General features: G+C 38.5%; 1 protein-coding gene across 2 annotated transcripts in view; it reads left to right on the forward strand.

Moving 5' to 3' along the window:
* Rnls (renalase, FAD dependent amine oxidase) overlaps positions 1-20,203 on the forward strand; it is a 230,252-nt gene that overhangs the window by 3,719 nt on the left and 206,330 nt on the right. For both annotated transcript variants that reach the window (XM_055614145.1, XM_055614144.1), the window contains exons 3-4: positions 98-240; positions 1,142-1,300. In XM_055614145.1, the coding sequence (XP_055470120.1) occupies positions 98-240; positions 1,142-1,300 (302 nt within the window). The remainder of the gene's footprint in view (positions 1-97; positions 241-1,141; positions 1,301-20,203) is intronic.

Genomic DNA, 20,203 nt, shown 5'->3' on the forward strand with positions numbered 1-20,203 from the left:
TTATATTATATTATATTATATTATATTATATTATATTATATTATATTATATTATATTATATTATATTATATTATATTATATATAATGATTATTTCAGATTTTATGAGGAGCTGTTAGCTCATGGGATTTTGGAGCCTCTGACCTCACCTATTGAAGGAATGCAAGTGAAAGAAGGGGATTGCAACTTTGTGGCACCTCAAGGAATTTCTTCAATTATTAAGCACTACTTGAAAGAATCAGGTGGGAATTGGATCTTCTCTGCCTTTTAAGATAAAAGTTGGGCATGAAATGTTAGTATCCTGTGGAAGATTATAGAAATGTTATACTCCCGTCTCCTTGACTTCAGCCTTTCCTCCCTCCAGAGTAAGGCTTGTCGGCTTGTCTTAGTCTACAGTGTGTGCTTTTTTTTTTTTTTTTTTTTAACAAAGGTTCATTTCCCTACTGAGCTGTATGGCTGTCTCTATTTACTATTAATCTGTTTGTATTCATTTCCTTACAATGTAGAAAAGGCGACTATTTCATATAAACTATTTAGTATTTTTTTTGTTTCATATCTTTTGCCTGTTTTTCATATCAACAAATTTAATTTGCTTTCTTTAATGGATATCCAAAGTAGAACATTATGTATGTCCTTCTTTTATAAGTTACCCTGGTCACGGTGTCTCTTTGCAGCAATGAAGAAGTAACTAAGGTAGGTAATAAAGATTTTCCCTTTTCTTGAAAATAGGTTCTTTTCTCATACAACAATATATCCACACTCAGGAGTCCCATAAAAATATTAAACCGAAAGACCTGGTGCAAATCTGTGCAGGCCCTGTGCATGCTGCTTTAGTTTCTGTGAGCTCATATGAGCTGTGCACAGTTGGTGTAGAGAGAGATAATAAATTCGTAACGGAAGGTGTCTATGGGTAGTAGAAATAGTAGTAACTGTCGTGGTGTTTTATAATTGTTTCCTTTACAACAAACACTGATTGGAGGCCCTGAATAAAAGTGGCAGATGGAGGAGTTGCTACTGATTTAGAGAGTATGAGAGATGTGAGGACAGAGGTAAGGTTGAGGAGTGATTGTTTGCCTGAATGGCTTCTTCCTTGTTCTCCTGGAAAATCCTGGTAACACAGACCTTACTCTGCCTTTGGAGCAGGTGCAGAAGTCTCCCTCAAACAGTGCGTGACCCAGATCAACCTGAGAGATAACAAGTGGGAGGTCTCCAAGGACACAGGCTCCCCTGAGCAGTTTGACCTCGTTGTCCTCACCATGCCGGCTCCTCAGATTCTGGGACTTCAAGGTGACATTGTGAACTGTGAGTACACCACACTATTCATCTACTTGGGGAATGGATTGAGGGGACACAGATTTGCTTTTCTCATTGAGCAGAAGATCTAGTCTCAGTCTATAGGTGTTATGTTTAAAAACTGTTATAGTCTCATGGTTTACTTCCTGAAGTTAGTCTAGGTTGTGATGAAGCTCACAGAATGGTCTGGAACTAGTGAAAATTGAACAGTTTGTTTGTTTGTTTGTTTGTTTTGCCCTTGGTTTAAAAAAAATTAGTGTTCTTTTGGATGTGCTGTGGTGTGGCCCAAAAGAGCAGTGTCTTTGTGGCTATCCTGAAGAAAAGCTGTTTATCATGGCTTCCTGTTGGGTTCCTCATTTCCTATCTTCTTGTTGTCTTGGTTATGGCTAAGTGTTTGCTGCTGTTGGATGAAATCATTTAGCCGTACTGATAAGTAGGTGAGTGTGATAGAGGACACATTATTCTGCTAGAGCTAAAATTATGTTAAAAGAGCCAAATTTATATATATATATATATATATATATATATATATATATATATATATATTCCTTCGCTTAAATAAGAAAAGCGTAAAAAGCGTTTTCTTGCTAACAGTGTATTTTAAGAAAGAATATGGTGGGCCATTGATAAACAGAATACACAATCTTTGTAAACAATTCCAACATTATTTTATATTCTGTTTTCATATGCAGAGAAACTATTAAAACATTATAAAGATTTTGAAAAGAAAGCAAAAATTCTGGTGAAGCCAGGAAACATTGATATCTCTGAGTGGTCAGTTTTTACTTATTTTATCCACCTGAGAAAGACAAGCGGGAAGTCTACCCAGAAGGGTTCTCTGGATAGTTTGAGCCTGTCTCCATGGCGCCACTTTTTCCTGCTTCCCAGGAAGGCTTGACCGTGAGTTTCCATTTTCATAGAACCAAGACTGTAAGAGGCTGTGTAAATTCCGTCTCCCCCAAACCATGCAGGTGTGTTCAGGAAGAGGGTCGGGACAACAGCATGGCCTGCTCTGCCCGGAATTTATTCAGGATGACTCTGAGTTCCTCACCCTCCCTCTGATTCAAGCTCCTGCTGCATGATAGCTCCTGCTACTACCTCAGTGTGAGCCAAACAAGCCCTCCTTCACTAAGCTGCTTTTGTCAGGGGTAGTCTGCCTCAGCAACAAGAAAAGTGATTAGTTGGTACATACAGAATCGTGATTCTTTTTGTCTGGCAAAATGGTCAGGTATTGGCAAGTTCATGTGAGTATGAAGTGTCCCTTTGATCTCAGCACTCGGGAGGCTGAATAAAGAGCACTGCAAACGTGAGGCTTTTATGGGGTACATAGCAAGGTCGTGGCTTACACACGTGCATACACCACCACCACAAATTTTAGCATGTACATTGGTGTGTTATTTCTGATTATAGTGTTATTCAATTTTTTTCACAAATTACTGGAAAGTCTTTAAGACCCAAGTCTTTTTTTTCCCCTCTTGAAACAACATTTACGTGTTGGAATTAGTTTAGAGTGATTGACATTAGAGAGCTACCTTTGTTTTATTCATTTTTAATATAAAATGTTCAATAGCCAGAATCTGTGTGAAGGAGTTGAATTTCCTGTATTTTTCCCAGACTCTAATCTAAAAATAGGCATGTGGGAATGTGCTTTAAATGCAAATATCTTTCTAGTTGGCAACTGTTATCCACCTTCACAGGAGGTTGGGGAAAACTGGATACCTGAGATTTCATAGGCTGTAGTAGAGGATTAGGAAACACCCACTTTCAAAGTCATATATTGCCCTCTAGTGGCGCAAGTGTATATTGCAAGTCCCCGGATGCGGCTACAAAATGCCTAGAATGTAGGAAAACACTGCTTTTCTATTTTGTTTTGTTTGGTTTGCTCATTGTCTCTCTTTAGATCATGTCTAGGCTGTAGAGTCAACATAATCCCGTATCTTACCTGAAATTTTTTTGCTATCGTTTTGGTGTAGTGTGAGTTATAGTTACTTACCGCCTTTTACATTTTGTCTTTTATAGAAGAAACAAAACTACCTGCTTTCTTCTGGCAGTTAGTAATTATATATATCCAGCTGGAAGAATAGGGGAGCTTCTGGGACCATATGACCAGCCTCTCATGGCTTACTGTTCTGTAACTCTGTTACTTTTGCCGTGTTAATATTGCCAAGATTATTTCTCTCTCCAAAGCAACCTTAGGCATGATCATCTTATTCATTCTTGTTAGGGAGACTGAATGTGAACCCCCAGCACTGTGGCTGCAAAGCCAATAGCAATGGGGCACTGAAGACACCCACTTTAATCGGGATGATGTTAATTCGTGCCACTGTATCCATTAGTTTTTAGGGTTTGTTGTTTTGGTTTGGTTTGGTTTGGTTTTAAATGAAATTGAATGTCCTAATGGTTGTGTTGCTGTCCAGTGGGTATATATTTAGAGTCATTATATCCTCATGATGGACTGATTGTCCCCATAATCAATGGGAAACTTTCACTTGATGTATAATTTGCCAAATATTCGTAGAGTTATACTTGCCATTTTTTTTAGTTCTGTTTGCTTGGAATGCTGTTTTCCATCCTTTTCCCATAAAATATATTTCTTGCAGGCAATAAATGTGCAGGTCTTGTGTTTTAATTCAGTCTACTAATCTGTCATTTTTTAATTGGAGACTTGAGGTCATCAACATTTAGAGTTATTATTGAATGGTATGTAGTAATCTGTGTTGGAAATGACCGGCCTATAAAGTTTAAAATTCATCATTCCCTGCCCTCCTTCTGTTTCTAAATCTGCTGCTCTTCTGATGCTATTGCCTCACATGCAACTTGCTTCTTCTTTCTTGAAGCTTTTCATAGTCTTTATTTTAACTATTATATTATATTATATTATATTATATTATATTATATTATATTATATTATTTTTTCTTTTCTGGTCCTTTGTTGCTAATATTCCAAATGGCTCATTTCTATGAGGACTTTTTTTTTTTTTTCTCCAGATAAAGGGAGTTTGTTCTGTGGTTTTATTGCTTATACTTTCTAAGGCCTTTAGTCTGTTCTTCTCCTTCTGTGCTCATTTATAAATTCGGTCTTTGTCTTAGTTATTCGTCCATTTCTGCGACAAAACACCCTGATCAAGGCAACTTATAAATGAAAGTTGTAAATAAATCGTACAGTTTCATAGCCTTAGGGCCCATGATGGCAGAACAAAGGCATGGGGCAGGAACAGCTAAGGTGAGGTGGAGTTCCCATCTTAATCTGCAGAGAGGAGGGAGAGAACAAGGAAGGGAGGGAGGAGGGAAGAATGGAGGGAGGGAAGGAGGGAGAGGCAGGGAGAGAGAGGAAGGAAGAGAGAGAGAGAGTATACTAGTAACGGCATGAGTCTTTTCCAAAGCTCTCCCCCATTACACAACTTCTTCAATAAGAACATACCTTCTAATTTTTCTCAAACAGTTCCACCAACTAGAGATGAAATATTTAAACATATGAGCTTATGGGGAGATATTTTTACGCAAATAACTATATTCCACTCCCATAAGCTGTGGCCATAGCTTAATGCAAAATGTGCTTAAATGCAAAATGCAAAATGGACTTCAGAGGTCCCTACAGTCTTTCAGTCTCAATACTAGGTAACAGTCCACAGTTCAAAGTCTCTTCTGAAACTCAGCAGTGTCTTTATTGTCATCTCCTATAACATAAAAATGTCCACCATACGCTTCCATCACATAATGTCATATATATATATATATATATATATATATGAATCGGCTTTCCGAAAGGGATGAAACAGGACCTAGTGAGGAAATACCAGACCAAGACAAGATGGAAACCCGACAGTAGGGGCGACTCTGTAGCTCCGTGTGTAATGTCAAGTAGCTTACCTGACGCTGCTGCTCAGCTTTGCTTCCTGTCGTCTGTCTCAGTCTGGGCCCACTCTCCGCTGCAGCCCTTCTCGACAGGTCTCTGTGGCCCCGGCAACCCCTGGGTGTTCCTAATGCAATCCAAGCTTCACTTGTGCGGGGTCTCACAGCAGCCTCGCAGGGCCTCCGTGAGGATCCACCCTGGCGCACACCCACCCCGATGCACACCTGACCTCAGTGGCTCTCTGTAACTGAGCGTGATCCCACAACCCACAACCCGTTAACTGGCGCACCCTTAAGCCGGAACCATGTGGGTAGCTCTGCCAAGTTTAGCGACTGACTTGGGGTGAACCCTGCCACCTCTCGGGTCACATTTGCAGCAGTTTCGAATTGTTGCATTTGAGCAGAGCAAACGTCTCAGCCCTTTTCTTTTGGCGGGTTTGAAACTTGGCTGGGTGGGGTCTTGACCTCAGAGCCCCCCCGCCCTTTTTTTTTTTTTTTTTTTTTTTTTTTTTGCTTCAGTGAGTATCAGGACTCTACTTAATGTCATCCCTTTCGGCACAAACCTCGGCTCCAATATTAAATTTCCATGATGGCGGAGCAAAGGCGTGGTGCGGGAAGAGCTGAGAGCTCACAGCTTGATCTGCAAGGAAGAGGAAGAGAGAAAGCAAACTGGGAATGATGTGAGTCTTTTGAAACATCAAAGCCTGCTCCCACCATGAAGTCAAACCCGTATCTTTAATTCCAGTGATTTAATTTTCAGGCTTTATATTTAAATTTTTGCTCCACCTAGAATATGTGTTTAGGTAAGGCATAAGACAGGTTACAGACTTTGTTTCACTGGAGAATGGCAGCCAACTCTATCGGCACCATTTAATGTGAGATTCATTTCTCTCTGAGCTGAAATTCCTCACTTGCTATGTTAGGTCCTGTATACACTTGTTTCCTCTGCATATTTATTCTGTTCTTTTTTTCCCCCCTTTTCTGATATCTTTGTTGTTTTCACTGGTGGTTATAACTCAGCTTTAGAGTCTAGACTCTGTGGGGATAGATATGAGACAGCTTGATTTTTCCCAAAATTGCCCATAAATTTCTTCATGTTTATACTCCATATCTTTCTAGAAAGGGGTGTTTAATTATATTTTTGTTGTTTGCTGCAACTACCTAGTTATTTTAACTGAGCATTGCCGCGTTGTTTCTTAGGACTCTGTTGTGTCTAGGTTTAAACTTTGTGGAAGTCTGCTGGATAAGGTTGAGGCCTGATGTATCCAGATAGCCAAACTGAGCTCAGTCTACATTACAATGGATGCCCTTTCCTCAGAGGGGCTCTCTTCCCACCCCCAGAGCAGGTGGCCCCAGATTTTGTAAGGAGCATCACGTAGCCCTCAGGCTAGTTTACAGGCTGGACCCTTTCCTGATAAGAAAACAAGTCCAGCAAGCATCTGGGAATTCCTAGAAATGCGCCCCTCTGCTAAGGAGATCTTAGTTTTCAGCAGTGACCTTCAATTGTACTTGGAGATTCCCCTACCCATAAGATAATGAAGTACTGTGTTCTCCTTGTGATAGGACCCTCCTACTGCAGGTAAAATGAGGCACTGTACCACTACATGTAAATCAGGTATCCCTGACCCCCTGACCCCATTGAATCAAACACATTCACCCTCAAAGTCCCTTCCACTGCCCAAGGTTTATAAATCTCTGATTTTAACTAAGTGTGCTGTGTGGGGGTGCTGCATGCTTTGAGATACCATCAGCCTTCCACGGAAGCAGCCTGGGATTAATTTGTCCCCTATCTGGCCACATCTCACCCGGCATGCACGCCGGCCTGTGTCTCTGCTGCAAGCCCACCAGGCATGGGCTTTCAGCCACACCGCTGCCATGCTCAGCACGGCAGTTTAACAAAGAACTGTAACGCTTTGGTATTGCCAAAAGCTTTGGAACACCTGAGCTTCCCTTGCCACATGGACTCTCATTCTAAAAAAGCAAACTAACTCTAATAATCCATGGAAAACTTTTCCACACCCTGGCCTAGTGTACAGGACTCTTCCTAACATGCTTTAGCCATTCCTGAGAGAAACAGAACCCCCATTCTCCATCTGGAAGCCGAGTTTCAGGCTCCTGCCAAAATTCAGGCCCCAGCCGAATGGAGAACGACAAAATTTCAGGCAAAATTTAGGTATCATTCTTTCTAACTCCAATTTCACTTAGAGCTGCCTGTGATGTCATGGGCTTGCAACAGCTGATTAAATGGTCTTTTTTTTTTTCTTTCCCCCCACCCCACACAAAAGGAATTTTATAAGCGAAATAGGCATTCCTTTTCGGGATAGTATATTTCAAATGTTTCCAATGTGAATAAATTACAAATATGAGACAAATGAGGATAATTCTGTATAAGATAAAATTACCTGAATATATAGAAATGCAAATATATGAAACAGGATTATATCATTTCTTAAAAGACTCCAGCTCTCTGCGCGTTTGAGGAGAGCACATCACAACTTCTAAAGCTACCTAGTGACAATTATTCAGCTTACCTAGGAAACTGACAACAGTGTGTATTAATGCTTAAAAGGGAAAGATGGAGAAGAATTGTGATTTTGCTTAGGTACGGTACTGTTGATAGAGTGGACTAGGTTGGAGGTTTTTAAGGGCTAGCTTAGGACTGTCTGGGACATCCCCTGAGGCCCTGATGTCTTAGTTCTTTTCCCAAATGTAAGCACATGCTAAATGCAAAAGAGCCATTTTAATTGACTTGAGGACTATACCATCAATATTAGAGGAGAAGAGATAGAAGAATCATTTTCCTTATCCTCAAGATACAGCTATAACCACTCCTGGACATATTTGCAAAAGATGTTCTACCATTCAACATAGACATTTGCTCAACTATATTCATATAAGTTTTATTCATAACAGCCAGAATCTGGAATGTTGTCGCTCCACCAAGGAATAAATACAGAAATTATGGTACATTTACACAATGAAATACTACTTAGCTATTAAAAGGAGTAAATCATGAAATTTGGAGGCAAATGATAAAATTAGAAAAGATCATCCTGAGTGAGGTTACCCAGAAAAAGAAACACATTCATGGTATATACTTACTTATAAGTGGATAATAGCCATTTAACATAGGATAACCATACTAAAATCCACAAACCTAAGAAAGCTAAATAACAAAGAGGACTTTAGGGAGGATGCTTAATTCACACTCAGAAAGGCAAACAGGATAGACTCCAGAAGCGGTGGAAGAGAGGGAACAGGATGGAAGCCTACCATAGATTTCCTCTAAAAGACTCCACCCAGCAGGAGCTCCACAAGGAAACCAACAGAGCTAAAAAATAAAAAAAATTAAAAAAATAAAAACATAAATCTAGGCCTAAGGGGGTTGGCAGAGACTGATGCACAAATCAAGGACCATGCATGGAGAGGATATAGATCCCCTGCTTAGATATAGGCTGTAGGCAACTCCATCTCCATGTGGGCTTCCCTAGTAAGGGGAGGAGGGGCTGTCTCTGACATGAACTTGGTTGCCTGCTCTTTGAGCATTTCCCCCTGGCAAAGTGGCCTTGCTAGGCCACAGACACAGAAGAAGAGGACCCAGACAGTATTGATGAGACTAGGGTCAAATGGTAGATGAGGAGGACTCTCCCTTTAAGTGGACTAGAGAGGGGGCTGGGAAAAAGAGGGAGGGTGGGGCTAGGAGGATATGAGGAAGAGGGTTGTAATTGGTATAAAAAGTGAATAAATTATAAAAAAATAATTTTAAAATATCACAGCTAAGTAGTAAAAAAAAAAAAATCTGGTCAGTCAAATCCAAAACACAAAGGGGCACACTAAATAAAAATGAAAACTTCTAAAACAACAACAGCAACAACAACAAAACAGGACAAAAAGGTACTGAGGATAAGGAATTGGCTTCAGTTTTTAAGTTACTTTTGCTTCATAGTGACTCAGGATAAGCAGTCTTTTCTTAATGGGAATATATCATTAATATCTATTTGAGTGTCTGTTTACTCCTGGCTAATGTTTTAAGGACATGGCTTTGACTCCACTGCTGTTCGTATCCTTTGCCTTGCTTATTACAGTTTATTTGTAGACGATGTGGCATTTGTTATCAAGATCCAGTGAACAGTGCTTGGGTTCACAAGTCCCTTTCCGTTGCTGTGAACAACCTTGTCTTCTAGCCCAGGCAGCACTACAAGAAGAACTTTACCAAAGCCCTGGGGCTCTATTGTTCAACAAGTACCAAGTCAGAAACATAGATACTCCATCTAGAAGCTTCTTCCAAGGGGTTGTTTCTGACTCATGCTCTTCCAAGGAGGTATGCAATGTCCTTTCCCACCTACAGGGTTTGGAGAATGGAGCATCCTTCAACAAACACAGTATACCCTGGAAGCCTCAGCTTTCACATCCCTTTGGGTTTTTTTTTTTTGTTGTTGTTGTTGTTTTGTTTTGTTTTGTTTTTTTGTCTTGACTGGCCAGAATAGTAAGTAAAGCCAGCTCTGATTGGTCATTTCCAGAACTCACTGTGAGCAGTTGATTAGCATCTTTTTTCTAATGATTTTTTTAAATTTCAAATGTGAGATCACTTTTGCTTCTTGTTTCGGGTTAATCACCAGAAGGATAATAAGGTTCAGTATCTTTGAATTAGGCTATTTTCTTTTATTTTTGTGTGACAGTCACCATGTTGCCCAGGTTGGTCAATGACTCACAAACATAAGAAGTCTACATACTACAACCCCCTAAATGGCTGTAAATACTGGTGTGTGCTATCATACCCAGCTCAAGTAAGTTTAACTCTCTGGAAGGCAAGGATTTTTCCTAGTATGTCTTTATTAATATATCATATTTTTGTAACAATCATGACCCTATGAAGAAAGGTGACTTACTGATCTTTACACCACCTTAGGTTCCTATTTGTCCCCAAAACTCAATTCTAATCTGTTTCCTCAAGAAAGTCTTCCCACTCCCAAATCTATTTTATTACATTCTGTGTTATTCTGATTTTCTACATATAATATTTTAACACAACTTATTATGATTTATTAAATGGCTTAATCAGCTGTGTAATATGTACCTCAGCTAGTAGAATTTAAAGAAAAAAAAATAGTTGCTTGCTGTCTTTCTTACTCATATTTTCCTAGGATTCTCCTTGGGATTTCACAAACCATAACTTACCAGTTTCTATTTAATGACTAAACAAACAAACAATAGAAGAATTAGGAATTGCAATTTGAAGGGCATCTGCTTTAGAGAGAAATGCTTTTTAGTTCTTAGCAAATAAATAAATACATAGATAGATAGATAGATAGATAGATAGATAGATAGATAGATATCTTTTAAATCTGAGAGAATCTTGGCAGGAAAAGTTTTGTAGTGGGAATTTCAGGAGATAAAAGTAGACACGGATTTGGAGGGGTTGTGGTGAACATTGAATCGGAACATTTGTTGAGAAAAGCAGGGATCTTAGTTCATCAGAAATACTGAGCCTATCTTTGAAAATGTGGTTGGGCATATTGGATGATAATTATCTTAAAAAATCTGTAAGGTATAGTGCAAAATCTATGACCTTGTCCCGTTGCTGTTACGAATTTTTCCTGGAAAGAGATGAACAGATGTTTATTGTCTGAAGATGGGCATTGACAAGATAGCAAATGAATACATTCCCCAAACATAGCTTGGTGAACCAAAGACTTTCCTGGATTTATTTACTTGAACATAGGAAACTGAAAATGTGATTCGTCACCCCCAAACCCACCCCAGCATGGCTGATAACTCCCAGAGCTGCATTCCTGGATCTCCCTGTCTAACTTGCAGGTTCTGCCAAGTCTTCACCTTGCCATGGTTAACTGCATTTATCACCTTGACAAGAAGTCTTGTAAATCCTGTACTTTTCTAAGCCTCCTGTGCCTTCTAAGTTTCCATAGCTTCCTTAGTTTTATGACTCTCTTGTTTCCCACTTCCCACAAAAAGTGAATGCTTCCATTTGGTGGAAAGAGTGACTCATCATCCACTTTGGAATATGATAAAATATTGCCCTAGTGACCAATAATAATAAAATATTATATCTTATAATATAATCAATGATATATAAATAATAAAATACTATTATGGTATAAATAATATATAATATAAATAAAATAATAAAATCTTTTATAAGTATTATATATAAATAATATATATAAAATAATAAGATATCCTCCTTTCTAGATCTAATAGATCTTTCTGTTATAGAATGGACACATCAGATCAAATAATGTAACTTAAAGCAATTCAAATGTTTGATTTTTCTTTGACATTTTGCTATAAAGATTTTGACTCAAAACACAGGAAACAGTTCCTTTGTTGACCTAGCAACATGTTTTATTGGCATTTTTGCCTGAAGGTCTCCATAGGAGAGGAAGTAATTCAGTTTCTCAGTGGGTGTGAATTATTGTACCTACCTGCATAGAAGTTTCTGAACTGAAAATTGAGTTTTAAACGAAGCACGTGTTAGCCAGTAATTCTATTTGAGTTTTATCTTTTATATTCAGTTCACCTATTCCTCTTTAAAAATACAGTGTTTGCAAGCCAGCAGATCTGGATACATTTCTGCCTATTTGTCTATCTCTAAATGCTAGAGCAACAACCCAAGTTCAGCTTTCCCTCTCTTCCTCTCTGCAAACATAGGAGTCAGCAGAAACAGAAGAGATGTCCATGGTTTTGGTTGGACATGGTCTGAATATGAAATGTCCCCAGAAAACTCATGCGTTTGATATGGGGGTCCATAGCTGGTGGAGCTATTGACAATAGTAGGAGATAGGGCTTCTCTCTAAAGCCAGTGCGTCACAGAGGTGGGCCATCGGGCTTTAGACAGGTTATTTCCAGTCTGTTCTCTTCTTTTCCACTGAGCTATGAAGATTTAAGTGTGCTCTGCTCTCTCATGCCATCATGGAGGCACGGCCACCGCTCCATCCCCACCAAAACAGAGGACACATTCAAATCATGAGCAGAAGTGTGTCCTTGCTGCCGGGTTCACCTCCCATCAGGTCTGTGGCCACAGTTGCAGAGTAAGTAATACTGTCCTCACACAGGAGTTGGTGGTGAATCGACATACCATTCTTATACTCATTTCGCATCCCTGGTTCCAGCTTAACACAGGAAGATTTCATACACACGTTCCCTCTGAGACTAACTGAAAGATTATGATGGTTCCAACATCAAATACATTCTGAGACCATGAAGTAAACATTGTGTTCATTGCCACTCTTCATAACCACCTCACAGGAAGAATTCTCCCTATTTTACAAAAGATGAGAGAGAGACTCAGAGAAATTAACAGAGAAATTGAACAGCAGTTTCAGGTTCAATTCTGACATCCACTTTTGCTCCAAGTGTCAGGAAGAAGGCACACACTTCAGCTGTGTGCCTTTCTCTCCAGCACTAATGTGTGAGAATGTCCCCTGCCTGAGATGTATGCATCTTTGATGTGGTACATTCACACCCTCATCCTTAGTACCATGATGCTGACGGTGTAAGATGTTGCAAAGGAGGCCACCTGGCTACATCCTAACAGAAGAAAAGGCCCTTAGTGCCGCCTCACTTCCCCCAGAGCTCACGACTCTACTCATTCAGAGTGCTCTTATAACAGAGAGACTTTAAAAAGATACCACAACCAGAGCTAATGTGAAAAGAAAGAAGGGAGAGCTATGATTCACTGAATTGCATCATTACCACCAACCGAGTCATTGAATCAAATTAAACATTTTTCTTATCTAAACTGGCAAAGACATTTTAAAGATAGAACAAATTTGAGAACTAAGATGTTGGCTTTCCGCACAAGTCTCTGATGATTCAAATAAAATGTGTTGAACTCAAAATTAGAAAGTATTGCTATATTTACTAACTTAAATTGTGGAATTTTAAGCAAGAGGCTTAAAAGAGACAGAATAATAAAGGACGGAGACAAAGCAACATTTTTAACTGGATGAGCCCTTGCCAAAGTTCATGTCTGTTTTTTCATAACAATCTATTATTTAGGAAGTTTGTGTCATATCCCACAGAGTATGAAACATGGCTCTATACTAAGCAAATACCATCTATCTTTCTTCTGAAGCCATCTCCTGAGCCTGGCACATTATCATTCTGACTCAGATGCTCACTTCTAAAAAAAGAATGAAAGGTAAATTCTAAAATAATTGGAATAGCCAGGAAGGAACACTTCTGCAATTATAAGTCACAATTGGTTTGATGAAGCTTTTCAAGTGTTGATCTGTTCTAAATTTGCTATATGAAGTAGCCAAAGGAAATCATTGTATTCAAAGCAGAGATTGCTCCATTTTTGTGAGTTATAAGACCTTTAAATTTTTTTTTTTTTATAATTTTGTTTGCCAAGCACAAGTCAGATTTTAATCTGGGAAAATAAATTAAAATCCTGTTTTATTTGTAATAATGGTTGTTGATATAGCTTTACTTTTACTTAAATGTTAAATTTATTTTACTATAAAAATTACATTAAACTTCTTTTAAGTGCAGCTGGGAAGTTAACAAATGTCAAGAAAAATATTCAAGTGTGATGAAACAATTAACTATTTGTTTGCTATGATACTAATATAGAAAATAATATTTCATATAATGCTGTAACTGTCGGAGAAGAACCAAGTAGGGATCAGTCTGTAAGGATGACGTGTGCTAAAAGGAGAAAAAAACAAAGGAAGTAAAACAAATTAGGGCCCATGAGAAACAACACTGATGGGTTTGTGTTCCACCTAAGCAGGGCTTTGGAAGGTGGAGGTGAGACCAGTGAGACTTTTTGATGGGATGTCTCAAAAGAAGGAGCTCAGAGTAGAAAGACACCAAGAGCTGGACACTGAGGCCAGTGTGCAGTCTGCAGAGAGGGGCAGTGGCGGGATGGAAGCAGAGAGAAAGCAAGGGCTGTGTACCCGGGAGGCTATAGACCTGATAAACACTGGGTTTTGTTCTGCTTCAGAATGAGGAATGGGATCTTCTCACTTGGATATGAAGAGCATTTTTCTTGTTATTGTTTGAACATTAAACTTTTTATTTTAAAAAAAAAAAAGTGCTTTCCCTAAAGCAATTTAAAAAAAAAAAACTAGTTTATTTTTTAATTGACAAGTTATTGCATGTCATATGGGTCCGGTGTAGTACTTTAGTATTTGTCCACATTACAGAATGATCAAATCAGAATATATCCCTATTTTATACATTTTCCTAATCCTTACCAGGTTGTGAAATTATGTCACAGACACAATTCTGTTATCAATACATACAGAATACATATGAATGCTTTATATATAAAACAGTAAGACTGTTTTATCTGCAAGGACCAACTTTTGCTATTGGGGGGGAGGGATCCAGTCCTACTGAGAATGGAATGTTATTGATGATTCCTTAGAGGCATTTTTCAGTAAAAGGTGGGTCAAAGAATCGGGCCAGAATTTATCCAGTGAAGTAGGATCTGGCTTTACTGCCTTGTCTAGTATTTTCAAGATGGATGCATTATGCCTTTGTGCCAATGGAGACAATCTATTAAAAGGGGTAACTATATCATATAGAAGCAAGCCTGAGGAGCCGCAGGCAACCTGGTCTTGAGGACACAGAGAATGGGCCTGTGCTAGCAGCTAGGTAAGGCGAGGCAAAGGAGAGCACATGTGCACAGGTGAAGGAGACTTGTGACCTGTGGAAATCCTGTACTGACTGAGTTGTTTCCCAAAACGTTGGCTGAACTTAAAGAGGGGCTGCACATATTGAAGGCTTGTAGGGAGAAGAGAGAAGTTATACCCTTACTTCACACCATGAGCTGAGTGGAAATTGTTAAACTGGGCAGCGCCAGATCTGTTTATGAGTTTCTGGAGCTCAGTATGAGACTAGGCCTTCAGCTGGTTTTTTTATTCTCTAGCCTTTAGGTGCTTTAAATATTTGAGTGAATAAAAGAATCAAGGAGTGAATCAGAACTGCTCATGCTGCTTGAGTCTGAGGTTTTTTTCAGTTTATTACTTACATGTTTTCCATTTCAACACACCTTTTTTAAAAAGATTTATTTGTGTATATGAGTGCTCTATCTGCATGTACACCTGCATACCAGAAGAGGGCATCAGATCCCAGTAGAGATGGTCTTGAGGCACCATGTGTTTTCTGAGAATTGAATTCAGGACCTTTGGAGGAGCAGGCAGTACCCTTAACCGCTGAGCCATCTCTCCAGCCCCGACTCACATGGTTTTCACTGGAACGCTTTACACCAAGCATTACTTTTGTTCTTGTGGTCTTCGTGATAAATAATTAAAGTCAACAATGCTCTGAGTACCTTTTCTTGGCTGGTGATATTGTTCATTATGAGGTAAAACTGAAACCTAGTTTTAAATATTTTCATACAAACATATATATATGCTTAATGGACACTTTACTCATACAATGATTTTTTTGTCATCGATAGAATTGTGTACTTCATAGAATGATAATTAGAAGCATTGTTACGATTGTTTTTTCAAGATCATTTGATGCTCTGGAGAGGTTAAACAGCTCCACAAACCTGGTAATACTTTGTAATACTCAGCTTTCTGAGGCCAAGGAGACTCAGTACTCTTAGACTGCAATGCACAATGGCGAGCAGCAGGGGGCACCATGGGTTCGTTCTTTTGAAAGCCAGTACCGCGAGCCTAGGACGCTTTGCAGTGGTTCTCAGTAAAGACTGCAGGTGCATTCCAGGGTTCTGTTTTTCCTTTAGATTGCTATTTGTCATGCTTTGCTTGCCAAACAAGACACAGAGAATGAATAGGCAGTTTGCTAATACATTTCTTAGCAGTCAGATTGTCAGAATAAACTCCATTGCTTAAGAAATACAAACATTTCAGAAAGTATGTTTATAAAATGTTAGTACAGGCAAGTCAAGGCATTTTAATGTTATCTGTAAGCACTTTGGTTATAAATTTATACCTTCTTGATAAGACTAAATTTGGAGGAAAGAAAAAAAATGAGGATTTAATTGAAACTCCATGATGTCAGTATGGATAGTTTCTTGGATAGAACTCTAAAGGCACAAATAAGAAAAGAAAAAATGGATGAGTGAGCTTGCATCAGTCTTAGAAGTTTCTGTCCTGGAAATGGATCAATAGAGAGAGAGAGCAGTAGTTATGATGTCGCTTATGACAGCAGGAGGCCTGTCTCTATGTTTACATATCTAGCCACTAGTGTGATGATAGCTGTTACAGGCTTATGTAATAAATGTACTTCTATAATTTGCTGTTCTTCAAATGTGTGGAGTAGGAAACTATGCATAAGCTGCCGCAATGTCACATTCCTGTTATCTCAGCATTGAGGAGGCTGAGGCAAGAGGATTTTTAGTTCAGGACTAGGTTGGGCTACATAGTGAGACTCTCTCTCCAAAACCCAACAAATTGTGTGTATGTGTAATGTGTAAATTATATGTGTAATTACTCAAAAGCGAACACAACTGGTTATCTCATGAGGTTTACTAAAAGTAGATTTTAAAATTGTTTTAGGTAACTTTTTAAAATAGCAAATATTTACTAAATGACACCAAATTTTTAAATACTTGATCTCAAATGCTTGTTCCGTATTTGTAATCTGGCCTTCTCACATCAAGATAGCAAATAATCATCTTTTGACATCCACTCAGACACAACACTAGTGACAAAATAAAGTGGAGACAAAACCAGAGGAAAGGTGTTTGGGGCAATGGATGAAATTGAAACGTAACTGGAAAATAATGCGGATAATTTTACTTGAAGCCTCTAGAACTGAAATGAACATCATGTGAAGAACTTCCAGCGATGTTGAGAGGGTGCTGGAGTTAGGGAAGAATATTGAGAAACACGCTCCTTAACATCGGGAGACATTTTTAAAGGATCTGATTTTCATTTCCACGCTGTCCGTAGTAACTTATTCAGAAAGAATTTCTTAAGTAATGATGAACTTCTCTGCATAAGGTGCTCAGAGGGTAGAAAACTGATACAATATTTAGCATCTATTAAAAGCCTGCATCTGAAGTAGCACGTGACATTATTTATTTGATATAGTGTCTGACTGACCTAAAAACATAACAGTGTAGACAAGCTAGAACAAATGAGATCAGAACAACAAAATGTAAATTTTAGTGAGCTCTCAGAAAAGTCCCTTTCTCACAGCTAGTTGTCTTTCAAAGGTATTAGAAAACTGACAGTCAACATGGTCAGTTTAAAGGGCTTTGAGGATGCATTATGCTAAAAGTAAGTAGGAAAATAATTATCACTCTCCAATTATTCCTCTCAATAATTTTATTCACTATTATTATTACTACTACTACTGCTATTATGATTTTAGATATTTTTTAGAGAAAGTCTTTCCCAGTAGGCTGGCTTAAATGTATTATGTAGACAAGGCTGGCCTCAAACTAACAACAATCTACCTGAGTGAGTCTACCGGGTGCCAAGATTATAGCCATGAGGATTTCCATTTATATCTCACTATCATTTTCATTATTGGAATTCATAGAGTATAATAGTTCCTGGGAATTTGGACTGAAACCGGGAGATAATGCTGGTTTCCTATAAAGGCAATTTTCAAGAGATTCTATAGCTTCCATGTGAGCAAAACTCCCCAATATTGAAACCATTTTGATCTACAATGCTGAAAACCTCCTGCAATAGGATTGTTTCATAGTAAAAGATACCAAAGGTGTAGTCAGTACAAGGCTTGCCTACCAGGTGTGAGAGACAAGGTTCCATCCCCAGCTTCACAAATAACATATCACTTCTCATATTTGAACCATGTGCTGTCCAGTGCTTGTGGTTGATGATTGCCTGCAGATACAGTGATGATTCTACAAGGCTGTAGTGGAGCCGAAAAGTTTCGGTAACAAGCTAGGAATGTAGCCATGCTAATCTCCACAGCACAGTACATTACTCTCATGTAGGGGATGAAGTTGCTATATAAAAACAAACAAACAAACAAACAAAAAACCTCTCTCTTGGTCATGTGAAAGTACAGAACATACAGTTGTGGACAATGATACTTTTATCATGACACTAAATAGCTCTTACTGTCTTATTTATTTTATAAACTATAATTTCTACGATTGTTTGAGAAAGTATTTCAACTAATCAATTTTTTTTTCTGCAGCTAGTATGCTGTGGTTTCTGTTCTTGTTTTTGCAGTTGCCTCAAACGTTATGTTAACTATATCTGTCTCTGTCTCTTTTTCTCTTTGTCTCACTCTCTTAACCTTTCCTCCTTCCTTCTGCCCTTCCTTTCTTTCTCCTTCTGCCTTGCTTCCCCCTCCCCCCACTTCCCCTCTTCTTTCTCTAGTTTGTTTTTTTTTTTTTTTTAAGATAATTTCTTGCTATATATCCCACTATGTCCTTGAACTGCCAATCATCCCGCCTTTGCTTCCAGAATGCTGGGATAAAAGGGGTGCATTGACACCACACCTGAAGAATTTAAGTGATTATGGTAGTACTATATTGCTGTGGGTTAAACTCAGAGCAGTGAACACACTAGGCAATCACTCTGCCATCTCTAGCCCTTTTCTACATCTACTGATTGCATTTTGTTTTCTTATACTTGGTTTTCTCTTGCACTGTGTTGTCCTTCAGGGCTCTAGGAACAATAAATTATATATATATATATATATATATATATATATATATATATATATATATGTTTGTTATACATATATGCATGTATATATTACACATATCACATGTACATATATTCCATAGCCTAGCTCTACAGTAGGCTATATTATTTAGGTATGTGTGCATATTTTGCGTGTTTTCACAGTGGTGACTATTCATCTCTCGGAATGTGTGTGTCCTCTCAACCCTTGTGTTGTAAGTGACACATGACTTACATGATGTTTTTTTGTGAGGTCTTTCTATGAAGCCCACGGAACTTGATAAATAGTGCAGAGTGGCCTTGAATTCATAGTGTACCTGACTTTGCCTCCAGAATGCTGAGCTGGCGGCAGGCAAGTGCCACCATGCTCAACCTATATATACTTTTGACAAAATTTTTTTTCCATTTTGGATTCAAATTTTCCGGATTTATTTTCTTTCTTTATTCTACGTTATTAAGAAGGACATGGTTAAAAGGTAACTGTTTACTTAAGATGTGCTGTTGTGACCTGCTTAAACTCTAGCTCCTCCATGGAAACCTCCTTTAGTTCTTAGCATAACTGTGGCTCTTCTGTTAACACCTGCTTTTGTCTTTAGCATAACAAAAGCCATTACAGTTTTAAGTCTCCATTTTTATCATGAGGCAAAATTAAATTCAGGTTCTTAGGCTCTGCCTGCCTGAGAGTTTGAATAACCTTTTACTTACAATTCAAAACTTGTTGAATGTTCTCCTTGAATTAATAATATATGTCCTACTTAAAGAAATCAACAATTCCCTGTTATGTTCCTTTCTCCTCAAACACTGGGGAACTATAAAGTCCCCAAGCCTTTATCCTAGTCAATCAGCTAGAAATGTTTTGTCTAGCTACCTAGATTCAATGCACTTGGAAATGCTTTGTTTAACTGGTCAAAATGATGTAATGCTGCCTCCCTCGTCGCTTCCTACTCCTGGTTACATGGTTGTTACCTGGTTATGGTTTTCCATATTAAAAGCCTGCCACAGAAACAGAGCAGCATCACAGTCTGGCTCCGGAGCCCAGACTGGGTCACTGAACGGTCAGTCTTTGCCCAGCCTTCAATAAACTTTCATCAGTCTGAGTCTGGTGGTTGAGTGGCCCGTGTGCGACTATTCCTGAACGCAGAACCGTACAACATGTTTTGACATACATGTATGTCATAAGGTGTTTACCACTACAAATCTACTAAATATATAATTTATTCTACATATACTGAGTAATTTAGTCCTTACAAGAATTTAAAGATGAAAAACATTGAAAATTAAGGTTACACAGCTGAGGAATCTGAGTTTGGAATCCAGACCACATGAATTCATGAGCCATATTTTAGCTGTTATATCATACTCTTCTTCAGTGTTTATATTACATCACCTACCAGATATATAGAAGATAGATAGATAGATAGATAGATAGATAGATAGATAGATAGATAGA

This window comes from Psammomys obesus, unplaced genomic scaffold (assembly GCF_907164565.1).
Source record: "Psammomys obesus unplaced genomic scaffold, mPsaObe1.curated_primary_1811, whole genome shotgun sequence".
Taxonomy (NCBI): Eukaryota; Metazoa; Chordata; class Mammalia; order Rodentia; family Muridae; genus Psammomys; species Psammomys obesus.